We start from the raw sequence: 16,030 nt of genomic DNA on the forward strand, positions 1-16,030 counted from the left end.
AGGGAGAGGAAAAGTTTCTTTCCTTTGTTGCCCTCGATTCAGATTTTGGAAGGGAGTCATCACACCTGTATGAAAGAGAGAGCAAGTGTGTTCTTTGGGTTCTTGCTCCTGCCCGCCTCCCTTGGGAAAGATGCTATGAGAATTAATGGTATTCTTCTGGGGGAAATCTTGTTGGTAAGTGGGAGGTTTTGGTTGCTAGTTGAAAATACACTTCCCAAATGTAGTAAGCTAAAATCTAAAATAGGCTGGGTTGTGGGTGGATTTTTTTTTTCCATGAAAACCATCTTGCTCTTACCTCTTCATGCACAAAAGCAACTCGCGAAGTTCAGTTTATATTCACACTTGTCTGTCTTCAGCTGCTCCTGTTCCATTGAGAAACTTATGTTACAGATCTGTGCTGGGGGGGGGTGACATGTCTGGAGTGCAGTTAATACAGTAGTGAGTGAAAGAGTAAATTCATAGCTTACAAGTCACTTTAAGACCTGTTCTTGTGCACTTGTCAGTTTGACAGCACAAAGGCTCTAGGAGTTTGGATGAAGCAGACTTCAGCAGTCTCTCATCTGCCTTGACTACAGATCCCTGTGGGTGATGGGGTAGGAGGATAACACCCACCCACAAACACGGGTGGAACTAAGAAGGTCTTTTCCTGCTCCCTTTGTTGGGTGCTTGCATCTGTCTAAAATGGCACTCTTAAAAGCTGTTCCTCTAATAACAGCTGTTCTTACTCATGTATGGCAAGGTGAAATCAATCTTTCCACAGGCCTTTCCCACCTGTAACTTCATCTTCTGGTTTGCAGGACACTTTAGCATGGGACTTTTTTTCCCCTCAATTTTCTCAAGAAATTGTTCTTCAGGTTCTAAAACTGCAGCTGTCAATTATAATCATCATCAGGTTCCTTTTACATGGAGTTTAGACACCTGACATTGTTCAGGTGATAAAGATGAAGAAAAAAAGATGTGACTTGAATTCAGTTTGTCTTCGTTCTGTACTGTGTTGTTTCTCACTGATTGCTGCTGAAGATGTCCCTTTCCCAATTACCAGGTGAAGGAAGCTGAGGAAGTGATGTAGTACAATTTTGTCTTTCCTAACTTTTAGCTTAGGAGATGAAGTATTATCTAAACACATCTTCTCTAATTATTCCATGGGTTCCTTAACTAAAGTAAGGTTTAGGTTTGGTTTTATTCCCTATTTTATATGTCCCCTTTTCCCACTGAGTACTGTGGGAGCTTTGAATTACAAAACACCAGAAAACACAAGAGAAAATCTCTTGTTTCTCTCAAGGAATCCACAAGTATATTTACTTCAGTTTTATCATACAGAAGTGGGGAAGAAAACCCCTCTAGATTAAGTGCTGAGAAAAAGAAATTATTTGTATGTCTCCTGGTTCAGTTTTCAGGAAAAGACAGAGTTTGGAATGTTTGTATTTTGTTCCTTATTTCTGTTTGATTCCCTATTCTCTCCCAAATTGAGGGGAGTATTTCTTTATTTCTTCTCATCTCCAGAAGTCTTTCCAGATGGTTCTGTGTTCTCCCAGCTTGGGCCATTTACAACATACGGAAGGATAGAAACTAGAGAACTAGATGTATCTTTTCAGCAAGATGCTTTCTCCCTGAACAGAAGAACTCCTGTACATAAAATGGCAAACCTTATCCAAGTAGCCACTTTTATTGGGAGCTACAGCGCCCAGAAATCCTCTACAGGGTTTGCTGGGAATTGCTAATGCTCTTTTTTCTTTTCCCCTCTAACTTAAAGACATGTATTTAATGTCAGTTTTCTGTCCTTGAGTTTAGTGTGAAATAACCATCATATTCTCTTACATGGTATGGGTAAAGTTGCCAGGTAAGATGTTAACTTTCATGTACAAAGCTTCATGTTTTCAGGCTTAAGAAATGACTCATTCTGTCTTTCCGTTTCAGTTGTCTGAGGAGAAGAGAGAATTTTGTGGCCGCATAACTCTGACAGATCCATGTAGTTTGGGGGGGGGGTTCTTGGGTTTTTTTTTTCTTCTTTAAATTTTACAACTGAATTTCCAGGAGGGAGAATTTTGACCTCACCCAGACTGTTGTCACTTCACTAAGAATCTGAATGATTTCCATCTATTTTCCTGCTGTTCTTACAGTCTCACTTCCTAGTCCTCTACACAGCTGAATATAAAAGGAAGAAGTGGAAGAAATAAAGGCATTACAGTTTGACTTTAGTAAAATGCTTATGTTGTTCTGCTTTGTATTCTCATGAGGAAACTTGGAGAATATGGTCTAGGTGAAAAAGTAGGTGGATGCTGAAAGAGCTGGGAACAAAATCCTGTAAGCTGCTCTAAGAGAGCAATTCAAGTATCACAGTGGATGGGTCTGTTTTCAATCCTTTTTTTTTGGAGGCTGAACACTTTAAGAAAGGGAATATAAGAATGAACTTGTACTATCTGAAAGCACTATGGAGTGCAAAATTTGAGTTCATCATTTTTAACGTGTTAGAAAAGTGTTCATAGTGGATTAAAAAAGATAAATGAGAATTACTAAATGTGAGGAGAAACAAAATGTGCCACTAGAATATGGCACCTGGCTTGTAACAGTTCTGCTGAAGATTTAGGGATTGTCACGGCTCACGAGAGGAACGAGCCAGTAATCTGATGGTTTAAAATGTGTATGTACCTATATACACACATAAAGAAGATAATTTCTATCTATAGATAGATCTATATTCAACTCCTAGTGGGAATGAGCCAGTAATCTGATGGTTTAAAATGTGTATGTACCTATATACACACATAAAGAAGATAATTTCTCTCTATAGATAGATCTGTATTCAATTCCTAGTGTGAAAGAACAATGTGATAAGTAACTATTTAATTTCTGCTTAGGATTTACGGAGTCTTAGCCTGAAATGTCTGCCCACTTCTTGGCAATGCAACGTGTTAAGGTTGGAGAGAGACCAGAGGACAGCAACAGGAACAAAATGTTTAGGCACCAGGCCTGGATGGAAAGATTAAACTGACTTTTTTTTTTGCAGGCTAGGGGAAAAAGATGAAGGACGCACATTTTCCAGTGTGAACATGTTTTTATACTGGAGACAGTTACTGAGTGTTTTCTGCATCTACTGAACACACAAGAAATAAGCAACCTTTTTTTGTAACTGAAGGGTGCCAGATTACAGATAAGGGAAGATTTTTCTGTCTAGGAATAGCTGAACAGCATTGTAGGTTATCTAGGATGTCTGTAAAATCTTTCACTAGTTAATTTTTAAGGGCAGATTAAATCCTCTTAAGTACATTTAACCCAGTTTTCCAGAATGGGATAGACTTGATGACCTCTTGAGGTCCATTCTGACATGTTTCTCTGATTAGGTGAAGTCTTTTCTGTTTATTGGTGGGAGGGAATTATTTGTGTTGTTTTCTTTGGCATCATTATGCAGGCTTTATTTGTGTGATGGTAATCTTGCATACCACCCTTATACCATCATATGTACTGGATGCTGTGCTTCCAAATTGTCTGTGCTTATTTTTCTAAGTACCAAAGAACAAGCGTGAATAAATGTTTGTCAAGCTTCCTATTGTCAAATACATTTTAGAGAAGTATGTGTATGCAAGGATTTCTCTTTTCTTAAGACTTCTTTAAATGCAAACCAAGGTGGATTTATCCATCTTCTTTGAAAACACAAGGATGCAAAAACCTTACAATACTAGAATGTTGCATACTCATTTTAAAAGAACAGCTGGTCTCATTATACTTCTAGTTTGGTTTTGGCAATGTCCCTATTAAGATGTTTTCTGCTGAAAGGTTACTCTGATCAGGCTGATGCAGTCTTTAGTGTTGTTGCAGGTTTTATTTGTGCTTACTCCTTGCTACAACTGTTTAGTGTTGACCAAAAGGATCATCCATTCTTCTGTGCAAGTCTGATACAGCTTGACTGTGTTTCCTTTACGTGTACTTCTGTGACGCTCCACAACGCAGTCTGGGAGCGCCGAGCTCCTTTTTTTGCCACCACAAAGTAGATATTCCACAATGAGTTGGCAAAGTTGTTTTGCAAAAAATCATAAAGGTCCAGAAGTTTGTTATTTGTTGGATGGGTTTTGTTTGCTTCGCTGTGCACTGAACTGCAAGTTAAATGGGCTGATGTTTGCAAAGCAAGCCAAACACAGTAAGATACCAGTTAGAGGTCGAAACTGGTGCAGATAGAATGAGTAGTCACCCATCCGCCTGTCCCTGTGGATAGTTTCCAAGCCTGACAGAGATGGAAGTTGCACATTGGGTAGATGGATGTGACAGAAGATGTGATTCTTGGCTAACTGCAGCTTCATTTGCAAAAGCTGGTGGAGTCTGAAGACAGCAATGCATTCAAGAGAGAGCGAGAGAGAGGTCATCGCTGAATATTTAAGTCCTGCTACTTGCATAGGTTTAATTACTTCAAGCTTTCTGTGCCACCTTGGGATTTTTTAGAGGCTGTGCTGCAGCTTTCTCTTCTGACTCTGTTTTCTTGTAATTGTACTTTTTTTTTCCTTCCCCCAGGGTTCTGGTTTTAAGTAACGTGTTACTTTCGGTATTGTAGTCAGGGTTGTGAAACCAGACTATGGGAGCTTGTGAGAATTTGTCTCCCTGACTCTGAAGTGTGCAGTTGTAAAAGTCAGCTAAAGGCGTGTGCTTGCTCAGTTCCGCTGTACAGGTCTTTCCTGCAGTACAGACAGAGAATGGGGTGAGAAGTGGTTCTTCCCCTGGCTTAGGGTGTATCACAGGCAATGGCCTCTCTGCTGTGGGAGAGGAAGTACAGCTTGTGCTGACAAGCAGTGATGACCCTCATACAAAGGTGGTAGTTCCTTGGATGAGGATAAGGGATGCTATGAAACCAACACCTTCATAAGAGCTGGATTTTTACCTAAACCTACATTTTCTCTTGTGTTCTCCTTGTAAAGACAGTGAGAAAGTAGTTTATTGAGTTTCCTAGTTTTTAGAGGACACTTGATGTGATGCCACCTCATCTGATGACTACTTCCACTTTGTTGTCCAAATGCCTGTGAATGCACTGTTTATCTGCGAAGCTCAGTGAAACAAGTTGTGTAGAGAGCAGGTTATTTTCAACCTGTTGCTGGTTGTTAAAGTCATGTGAAACTTTCTTCAGGTTATCAGAATGGTTCCCTGAGACTCGTGGTAAAAACAAACATAGGCTATAAATGTTGCTAGCCTGCTGGGCCAGTGGTACAATAGAGCCTTTGTTCTTACGGAGTACTTAATTGCAAACTGGGTCATGAAACTATTGCTTTATGATTTGTGGAAAGGTGGGAAAATACCAGCTTTCTTCAAGCACCTTTAACCAGCTTGTGGAGAGCGTTTATCCTTCACTTACTTATACTTTTCAAATGCAGTTAATAAAGTAAATACTGCGTCTGCAGTCAAACTCATTTGTTCTTTGGGGTCACTGATGGAGTTGGAAACGGCAGTTTCCTTCACACAAAACGTACACTGTGCACCTCCTGGGGAAGATGGCTAAGTCCAGAACATTGCAACAGAACATTGTGAAGGAGTGAGAATCTGGATTTCACTTGTGTTTGAAAAATGGTTCAGCAAGTGTTCTGAGTTTAAGGCTCCTTTTCTGCTTCTGTGTCTCTGGCATGCAGCTGATGCTGGTCACTGGAAACGCATCTTTTCTACAGAGATACCTTTGCCACTGGCAGCTAAGTTGGTCCATGAGGCTTAGTTAAGTGGGATGTCCTCTGCTTCTTGTGTTCTTCGGTGTTCTGCACGCCGAGTAGAGCTACAGCAGTCAGCTATTCCAGACTTGTGTTAGGGGGACGTTTGTAGTTGTTTAACTATTGCCTTCAGATCCCCTTTGATACTGGACAAGCCACAAGATACTGTGTGGTTAAAATAATTACTCTATTGGAAGAATCTAAACTGTTTGCTAGGTTTAGGGGCAGGTACATAGTAGTATAAGCACATTCAGCTGAATAGGTGGATAAGCAGAAAGATTTTTCACAGCTGTCTACCTTTAAGCAAGGTTTTCAGTAGAAGAATTATTATTATCATCATCATTATTATTTACCCAAATTCTCCCTACAGTTTCATTTGGATTTGAAGTATTCCCTCTAATGATTCCTGGGATATGTACCTTGTTAATACAAGCAAGTTAACAGTTGATAAATCTAAAGATCTAGTAATGGTTTTCTCTGCCTTTTGTCAGTCCCAGTTAGATGTCCTGATGACCCTAGGCAATAAGGTGGAGGGGTTCTGTGCAGAAAGCAGAGAAGCAGAGGGAACCTGTTAATGATTGTCCTGGTGCTTAACTAATAAGCCGTGAGCATAGATGTTAACTTGCTCTAATGCAAACTGTTCTGGCACAGCAGGACTCGGTCTGCAATGCATAAGGAAGTTACGTGCTTTTCAATATCCAAATATGTTGTTAATTATGCCTTACAGAAGCCTATAAATGAGAATAATGCACGGGTCTTAGGGTTTGACTAGACTTAAGAGTAGTCAGCTGCATTAGGCTGATAAAGGTTGAGAGGAAACTTCCCCCAAGTTAGTTTTTGAGGAAAGCCCTAACAAAACAGTTACGGGTGGGTTTGGGTGTTTGGAGGACTGAGATATTAGTTTTGGTCTTAGTCATGTTGAGATGCAGCCTGGGGGAAGGAGCCACACAGTGGCTGAAGGGTCACTGACAAAGCTTTCTGCAAGTAAATTAATCCTTTCAACTTGCTTTGTCCAAAAGATGTGTTTGGCTGGTGTATCCTTATTAACCTATGGTTGTATCTGTAAAGATGTGGGTTGGGAGGAGGATTAAAAACAAGGAGAGAAGAGCAGTATTTAAACTGAAGTGGAAGACTGACAGCAGAAGAGCTACGTATGAACTGCTTATTGCTAAAATGGGAAGAATCAGAACTGTACTTTACCTCAGGAAGTGGTTTGTGTTCAGCTGCTGCTCAAGAGTTCCTCATGGGTGTTACCAGTTGTCTGCTTTGACTTGCTTCCTATTTAGCAGCACTGAAGAAATAAAGATCATTGTCTTAACAAATGAAGTGTATTACTTCTATCAAGCACTAGTGCTTCAGGTTAGTTGCTTGATTTACATCTGGCTAATCATTAACAGTAAAGATCAGAATTGTCAGGCAACAGGAACTTGAGAGTGCAGCACCAAGTTGCTTGTCATCCTTGACTGATTCCCCTCATTGTGGACCCGCAAGGTTGGAAGTACCAAAGTAAGGGGCAACAAACTAAAGCATGGGGGAGCAGGCCCAGATGTGGATGTTGATGGAAGGTGCAGTGGTCTTTTATACGTGCCTGCCTTACTACTTTTCAACAGCATCGGGGAAGTTGGTCCTTTGCACTGAGCATGGATTTAGATATTTTTGCCATATCTCGTCCTGTAGATATATTCTTAAACAACTGTTACACAAGATCCCTGTTGGTGGCCTTTTGTCTCTCAGTTGTGTGTTAATTATTCAGGCTATCACAATCAGTCAGGCTTTTCTGTGGACTGTAAAACTTGCCCAACTGCCTTGTCCTTTAACTGGAACACTGCTGTCTTTAGTAATGACATAAAGTATTAAATGGTTTTGTCACGAACCAGTGTGCAGTTGCATCACAGTCCAGACTGTCTTAATTATTCTTCACCCCATATTGGCTCAGGCTGTTACCTCGAGAGCTCAACAAGGTCGTGCTTGGCTAGGATGAGATGTGTCAAGTAAATTCAGCTCTACAGGAAATATCAGTGATTCAGTAGGTGAGGCAACACCCCTGAGTTAATGTTTTCACTGTGCCCCAGACTGGTAAAAGGTGCTGGAGCTTGCATGATGAGATGTAAAACTGAGATCCTTTGTTAAAGTTTCAGTGCTATTCCATTTAAGATGTTAACTCAGGGTTCCTGCCCAAGTTCAGATTTGAATGGCTATGTTCCCCAGACATTCTTAGTTTCTCTTTCAGTAGAGTCATATTATCCTCTTGCTCCTGTCTTAACTGTTCTTAGAGTCATTGGGGAAGTTGGCATTCAAGAGGTGCTGACATGTTTGCAATTGGCAGCAGATTAATTTGCAGAAACACTTGAGATCTTTTGAAATCAAGGGTATTATGTTAATGTAAGAAATGTCAGGTCAAAACTGAAAAGATGCCAGATATATATATATATATTCATTCTATTGATGTATGCAGAACAGGTTTTTGGCTGGAATATACATACTTGCAACATGATGGAGTGTACTCAAACTTACATATCTTTATCTTCCATAGGATTCAAGTGCCCTGTATGTTCAAAATTTGTATCTTCTGACGAAATGGATTTACATCTTGTGATGTGTCTGACAAAACCGAGGATAACCTACAATGGTAAGAAAGAAGTAAGCTGATAATTGCTAATTTGAAACATGATAGCTGTAATAATTTGTTATTTAATAAGATGGGTAAATTGTTTTGTGGCTTTTTGCTTTTATTCTGTTCTTTGACCACAAGATTGGATGTTGGTCAGTGTGCATGTAGTGTCTGCTTGAGATAGGTGTGGCTTGAACATCCTCTCATCTAATGACATCAAGTAGTGAAGTAGGTGAATCAAGTCTCCTTCTGGTGGCATAATTAAGGACTTGTTGTGCTGTGCATTTGCATGTTATTCAAGGAAAAGACCCTTTCTTGAAGGAGCTGAAGAACTTTCTCCTTTAGCTGATTGCATATGTGATACTTCCTGAGGATTGGCAGATATGTATGGGTTTGTGATTTCATTGAAGCTTGCCCATGTCAAATGAATCATCTGTTGTAGCTCTGGTTTTTCCCTACTACGAAGCTCTCCTTATAGGCAGTCTTCCATGCAAGGCAAATAGGATTTTTTGCTACTGTTGGTATCAAACCTTTCTATCACTGTTGCTTAAGCTGACAGTTCTGTGGCAAGCACACAAAAGGTTTCAGAAAAATAGGAATTAGAAAATTTGACTGAAATCTTAGTGCCTAATTTTGCAGAGCTGCCCTACCATCAGGAAATGTTACAGTGACTTCTGAATGAGGTTATTGCTCACCAGTCATCAGATGTGGAATATGTGAGAGCTGAATGCGAACGCTGGATAATGAGGGTGGTCCAACACAGTAGCAGGCACCTGAGGAGGTTGTGCAACCTCCGTCCTTGGAAATGATCAGAAATTGATTGAACAAAGCCATGAGCAACTTGGTTTAACTTGGTTCTGCTTTGGGCAAGGGGCTGGACCAGAGGACCTCTAGAGGTCCCTTCCAACATAAGTTATTGCATAAATAACCTGCAGGGTTATGAGCTCTTTGACCCTCCTGGCTCCTTGCTTTTAGGGTATCCTACACTAGATTCTTTTCTGTTGGAACAAATCCCACCTTGTTCTTTGTCTGGATAGCAATAACGCTGGCCCTTAATTGCAGAAATAATTTGAGATCATAGCGTTGTGAAATCCATCTCAAAGCACAGCACTCAGGAAAAGTTTGGGTTTGTTTTGTTTGGGGTTTTTGTTGCTGCTTTTTTGTCTTCCTGGTGTTAGCATACATCTGTCTGAGAAGGTTGGGCTTCATTTAACAGAGGGGGCTTTGTTTCTCTCTGTTTTGCCTATTTTCATTTAGGACTGAGCATTTTCCAGAATGAGTTGATAGACATCTGTGTATTGAGGGATGTTGAACATTCCGGAGAAGCAGGCTGTCAGCTCGGTCAGGGACGGATAATGCACTTGGGTTCAGTTAGGGTGGAGCAGGAGGAGGCAAGCTGGCAAGAAGCAAGCTCTGGCAGTAACCCAGCTGATGGGACGTGCACAAATGGAGATGACTGACACAAATCCTTTGCCCCTGCTGCTTCCTACATGTATATATGAGCACACTGAGCTGAGTAACCTTTTTTTCCTGAAGACCCAGCAGTTGCATAGTGTAACCTCTCAGTGTTGCTGGTGATGTTCATTGGTGTCACAATGGTGCTGTATTCACACTCTGGTGTTGGTTGGTTGGGTTTTTTCCTGTACTGTTTCTCTCAGCTGGTGCCTTGCTTTGGGCCATCTTGATACCTTTGAGCAGTCTGTTAAATCAGTAAGCTTCTGTATAAAGGAGCAGAAGTAAAACGTGTGAGTAGCACCTGAAGCCACTCTCTGGATCATCTGCAACGTGACAAAAGCAGTTTTAGAAAGCGCCGTCCAAGTTATTACCAGCAACATCTCATTTCTCAATTTAGGATTGCATCTGCTGGATAGAACGCCTCAGAAACTCATTAGAGGAGATAGTTATATGAGCTTGAAAGCAAAAGTGGCTGAATTACATAGGCTGGTTTGAGAAAGAAACTTACTGAGAAGTATGGTCTCATAAACACTTAATAGCAGTGTGCATTGATCCTTCCAACTCCAGTTGGTTAGCGCCTGGAGTCAAGGACTAAAGCTTAAATGACAGCCTGTATCTGGTTATTTAACTTACTGCAGCGCAAAGAAATGGAGGCTGTAGCTTCAGAGTTGTACAGTGCTCGGGAGTGACTGTGGTATGTGATCCTTTCATGAGGCTAATGAAAGAATTAACCATCAGATTGGTAACTTAATGCTGCTGTGACTTCAGGCCCAGAATTGCATATGAAGGGCTATATGCAGGGTTTTTTTCCCTTGTATAGTTTTGACATGATGAGGAGATCTACTTTTTTGTCATAAGCCATAAGAAGGGCATCTCAGTTTTGCTTGCAAGTAGTTGAAGAAAACCTTAGCCTTAGACTATCTCAGTAGTTGAAGGGAGCCTTAGGCTATCTCAGCAGATGTTAAATTAGCAGCTGGATTGAACTGTGCTTATGTCTAGTTTGGTTCTAGATGTGTTTCCTCATGATACTCTCCATGTATTAGTTGTTCTGAGAAAGAGCAGGGAGCAAAGTATGTGTTTTGTCATCTTGAGAAGACAAACCTTTGTTTTCAGAAGCGAGTCCCAGGCGTGCAGCCTTCCCCAGAGAAATCTCGTAAGGCTGTTCAGTCGTGATTTTAAGTTTGCAAAGAATTAATGAGTCTTCTCAGCCAATGTCTTAATTGCTTTCTGAGCTACCTTTGTGCTTTGCATTTGGCAGTAGGAAGGGTCAGTGAACTGCAAACTCTGGCAGCTGTCTGATTTACATGTCTTTTCTGAAAGGAACTGGTCACAATTTTGTCCAGTTTTGTGCTGGAAGTTGTGCTGATTTTCATATAAATAAATCAGTACATTTTATTAGCCTTATTCTTCCACAGTCATATGACGTGCCTGCAACAGAGATCTCATTGCTGACTCAATTTGGCATGTAAAAAGACCTCTTTCTTTTTTACTGTGGAACTTTGTTCCGCATCTCTAAAACTACTTGTGTTCACGCATGAACCAATATCTAGGCATTTTGATACACAAAAGCTGGTTAAGTGAATAGAATTGTGCGAAGCCATTGTGGGGTTTGGTATTACTGTCTTAAAAAGCCTCGCTTTTCTTAGCAATTAAAAACTCTCTTCATACTGCTGCTTGCTGAGTTGCTGTGAGAAGCCAGAATAGATCCCATGCACTGGTTATGCACAAGCTGCCAAAAGCCAGTTGTATGGAGAAAGTCAGTTACTTGCTGGTTGACAGATTATTTACTCTTTTTTTTTTGTCACTGCTAAAATATTAGCATATATGTATATATGGCCATACGTGCTCCTATGAGCTTCTCCAGAGTGTTAAATGAGGCACCTTGTACCAGCTCACTGAAGTTTGCCATGGTGAGTTATGCATGGAGCCCACTAAGGGACTACACTGTGGAAGATGTTGCTTACAAGATAACCCTGCGTTTTGGTAAGCCAGGGGCATTTACTTGTGCTTTGGAAGCAACGTGCCTGTAACTCCTAGCTGATGACCTATCTGGTGAATATAATTATTGTTAAGTTTTTGCTGTTACACAGTATTGATGCCTTTTTGTCAAACTTTAGAGGATACAGGAGAGATTTGTGACTTTAAAGGCACCAGTTTCGGATGCTCCGCACCAAATGCGACCAGTTCCTCTTGAGCTAACCTTGCAGTTGGTTCTGAAGTAATTCTGGTTTTCATGCTAACAATTCCTTTGTTTCTCAGAACACTTTGTAACACTTTATCATTATTATTGTCATTGTTATTAAAGGCCTCTCGGAGAGCAGGGACTAGCAGCCTGGCTCCTGCCCAGATAGGGAAGCCAGTGACCCCGGGGAGAGCCAGTCAGCTCACTAGACTGGTTGGCTGGCTCGGCGAGGCGGCCTGTCCTCTTTCAAAGGTTTTGACTGAATTAGCACATTCCTGTGGAATATTTTGGGTTTCATCAAGTCAGCACTTAGTGCTGGAACGCTGTCCTACTGGAAGCTTTCTGTGCGGGTCTCCTCAAAGCCGCTTGCTGAGAGGTGCTGCTGCTGCTTTGACATCAGTGCTGCTTTCACTCAGACCACTCTGTGTTTAATTCAGATATTCAGTGGGTCTCATTATTGGCTAACGTGTTTAACAAGGTTCATTTTAAGGGGAAAAGCTTTTGCTAGTGTGATTTCAGAGAAGGAGAACGTTGAGGCATCTGGTGCGTAAGCTGCTAGATGGTTTTTTCCTTACTTGAGGTAATGACTTTGCAATCATTCTTGTTAATTCACTTACAGTAAGTGAATTTTTTGAGTGCTGTCACACTAAAACAGAGCAGGGGATCAAACATCACAGGTAGAAAGGGTTACCTATAGGATTTTATATTTAAAGTGTATGTAGCTCTGTTTTGAATGGAGGATTAGTGTGTTGAAAGGCTGTTACAGACAGAATATTGAAAACTAGAAGGGAAAACGTGAATGAAACTGTGCTCTTCCTGCCCAGCAACTTGGTTTGTCTTCTAGGGTGTTTGAATCTAACACCATGCACAGCTTGGCCAAATATTCCCCTGCTGTCTGACTGAAATGGAAGTGACTTGGGCCACAACACTGCAACAGATTCAGATTCGCAAGGATGCAAAGCAGGGTTTTGTCATGAGGATTTAAATGCACTTTATTTTAAATCACTTTGAGGTATTTGGCTCAGTTTTGTCTTGTGAGGAGAGAGAAATGCTGGTACTGCTACATGCAGGGGCCTGCACTGAGTGTCAGAAGCCTGAGCTGGAATCTGTATGAGCAATAATCTTGCTAGAGGAGCTGACATCTAAATGACAGCCATATAGCACATGCGTTTGGATCCAAAGTAGAGACCTGAAGGTTGGCATGAGTCACCTAAAAAACTACATAAAAATCTGTTTGAGCCATTCTTTGTGAATGGGACTGAACTAACTGTTTTTTTCTATCACAAACTGTAAGCTGCATTGATTGGTGGCTGTTTCAGCATCTTTGGGGCAAGCTACTTGTGCTAGAACTGACTCAGTTTATATTGCTCAGTAGAAGGGATAAAAGTAGCACACCTTACCCGAACACTTGGACCACTGAAATACATGAATCTGGTGTTCAGGTACATGTATTCATGTTCAAAAAGTTCAACCCACCACAGTGACTTGATTTCCTTGGTCACTTCTGTGCACAAAAGAAGGCAGGGCTGATGCTGTCGACTGTTTTGACTGATGTGCTCAAAACTTCAGTCTGGAATAAAAAGAATGGTGAGCTTCAAGCTCACTTCTCTGCCAGAGAGATCATACCCTAAAAGACCTTGCAAAAGGGCATCTTGCCAGTCTGCCTGGAGAAGCTTAAGCCTTCCTCCTTGTCCTCATCCTTTAATAGGACTAGACTTCCAGCAAAGCAGTACAAACTAATGCAAAGGCAAACCAGTTCTTTTCATTCCACTTTATCCAAGGTATAAAATTCTCCATAGAATTTCTCAATTCTTCCATTTGTGGAGTTTAACAAGATTCTTGGCTGAAAGTTTCAAGCTTCTTGCTCTGCCCTCAGGGATGCTAGGGAGAGAGAAGAGCATGCTTTAGAAGGTAGCTTAACAAGGCAAATAAACAGACACTTACCCTGTGCTTGCAGTTAAAACAGTGACATCTACTCTTGTTCTGATCTTGTGTGCTCATGAGCATCCTCCAGAGTATGTAGGAGGTTCATTCAGTTTCCCTGATGCTTTAAGAGTGTTTTCTTAAGTAGCTCTTAATGAGAACTGTTGTACATCTGTTGAACTTCAAGATTTTAACGTGGTGACAGTAGGACATTACTATAGTAAATATTTCATTCTCAGACATTTGGACAGCTGTTATTCTGTGAATTGATACAGTATCATCCACAGCTTGTCTTGCAAACCATTGTCACAATTTAAAGAGGGATTTGTGTTTGAAGAACTTGATTAAAATTAAGTTGTTTGGTTTGGACTTCCTCCCTTTGGGAATTGTTGGTAACATTTGAACAAGGAGGAAACTTTCACTGGTGATCACCAGTGTTTTCCATGGATGGCTACTCATCAGAACCAGACTGCCAGGAGGAGCAGTAGCAAACTAGCTCTTCCTCCCTTTTGTTCAGTAAAGCTGCATTTCCTTCCAGCCATCCCAAATCTCTCCTCAGCAGTCTTTGGTACCTCACAGAAGAGTATCACTGCAAAAGCAGCCTGTAACGTTTCGGGTTTGTTAGGAGGGAGTTTGTTCATTTTAAAGAGTAATGCTGATGAATGTCACTAAATAAAACCACACTCAACTTCAGCATGGACCTACCAGGGCTGAGGGCTGCTTCAGTGACCCCATTGCTGCCTCAGTCGGTGGCTGAACTGGCTCAGGCTGTGATAGTGTGGAATTGCAGCACTTCTAGAGTCCGCAGCCTCTTATCTCTCCTCCACATCCACAAACTGTCAACCCTCTCCTATGGGGTCAGAAAACCAAGCTGTGTATTTCCAATGGTGTGTCTGTGAAGAAAGCTCCTGAAACAGGAACATAGTGTAGCTAAGAGGGAAGTGCTTTGAACGTCTGGAACGGCAGTTCCCAGAACTGCAGGCTGCCCCATTTACCTTGGTAAGATACAATTTCAGAGGTTTAATGGTGGTGTTTGAAGTAGCAATATTGCTTTTTATTTGATTCTCATGTGAGAGAGAGGGAGGCATAGGTTTGTAAAGAAGCTAGGACAGCTCACTGTCATGGTGCAGGTTGGGGATGCTCAATAGATTATGCTGAATCTTCTTGCTGTGATGAAGTTGACACGCTTGGATCCTGCTGAGGAGGACACACTGCAGAGATCACATCCATTCAGATCTTCAACTGTCCTCCAATTCTTTGTGAATGTGACTTTCTCTTTTAATGAACCTTTGGGCAGAAGGGTATTTGGTGGGTGATTCTCTGCCTGCTTTCCCTTGAGCCAGGCCTAAATCTGGTAGACCAGACTTCCTGTGAAGGAGCCATTGCAAATCACTCGTGGCCAGAATAGCTGTTATGTCAGCTCATGCTTAATTCAGTTCTTGAGAGCGGGACAACAAATCTTTTCTGGGTACATTGGAATGGCCTTTATATAAATGCACATATGTGACATGGGAATATTTAGTTATGCAGCACTTGATAAGTGCAGTGAAGCCTTTGACAGCTATAGAACAAGCCTGCTTGTTTCTGAAGCAGAGAAAATAGGATCATTCATGTGCTGAATAGCTCAAGTTGTTTCTTTCCCTTATCAGCTGCTCCTAACCTCAGGTCCTGCCCTTGTCTTGCTTTGGTACTGAGAGTGCTGCTAAAGTCAAATGGCAATTCTTGTCCTAGAAAATTACAGATACACCTGCAAAGAACATCTGCAGCTGACGAAAGGCGTGACTCAGGTTGGGTTAGAAGAGGACCTGATATACTGCTCCATATGTTGTGTTTCCTTCCTATAATGGCAGTGCAGTGCAGCGGGAAGCTAAGGGACAGTCTTGTTTGCTAGGTAGCAAATGCTCACTGGGCTGTGACTCTGCGTCGTGTAATGCGGGCAGACAGGAGCCACCTTCCACGTCTTACACTTAATCAGTCTTTAGCTTTGAGAGGTCATTCGGAGGATGTCATAAATCGTATCTGCAACTGCTGCAGTCTTGTGACTGCTGGGAATTTGGCTTCAGGAGAAACAGGGTTCCTCCTTTTGTAAGGGAATTCTGCAATCTTTAAAGCTGCTGCTTCTAAAACCGTCCGATTTTACTCGTCTGTTAGCAGCAAACTCCTTTGTTTGTAGCTGCTCTG

The 16,030-nt window shown here is 41.4% G+C and overlaps 1 protein-coding gene across 1 annotated transcript in view; it reads left to right on the forward strand.

The window, feature by feature from the left end:
* The window catches only part of ZNRF2 (zinc and ring finger 2), a 52,874-nt gene that overhangs the window by 21,836 nt on the left and 15,008 nt on the right, over positions 1-16,030 (forward strand). Inside the window, exon 2 of the mRNA XM_061464449.1 lies at positions 8,212-8,307. Coding sequence (XP_061320433.1) covers positions 8,212-8,307 — 96 coding nt within the window. The remainder of the gene's footprint in view (positions 1-8,211; positions 8,308-16,030) is intronic.

This window comes from Pezoporus flaviventris, unplaced genomic scaffold, assembly GCF_033815535.1.
Source record: "Pezoporus flaviventris isolate CSIRO_AGI_PZ_B2104156 unplaced genomic scaffold, CSIRO_AGI_Pfla_v1 ptg000037l, whole genome shotgun sequence".
In the NCBI taxonomy this organism is placed as follows: domain Eukaryota; kingdom Metazoa; phylum Chordata; class Aves; order Psittaciformes; family Psittacidae; genus Pezoporus; species Pezoporus flaviventris.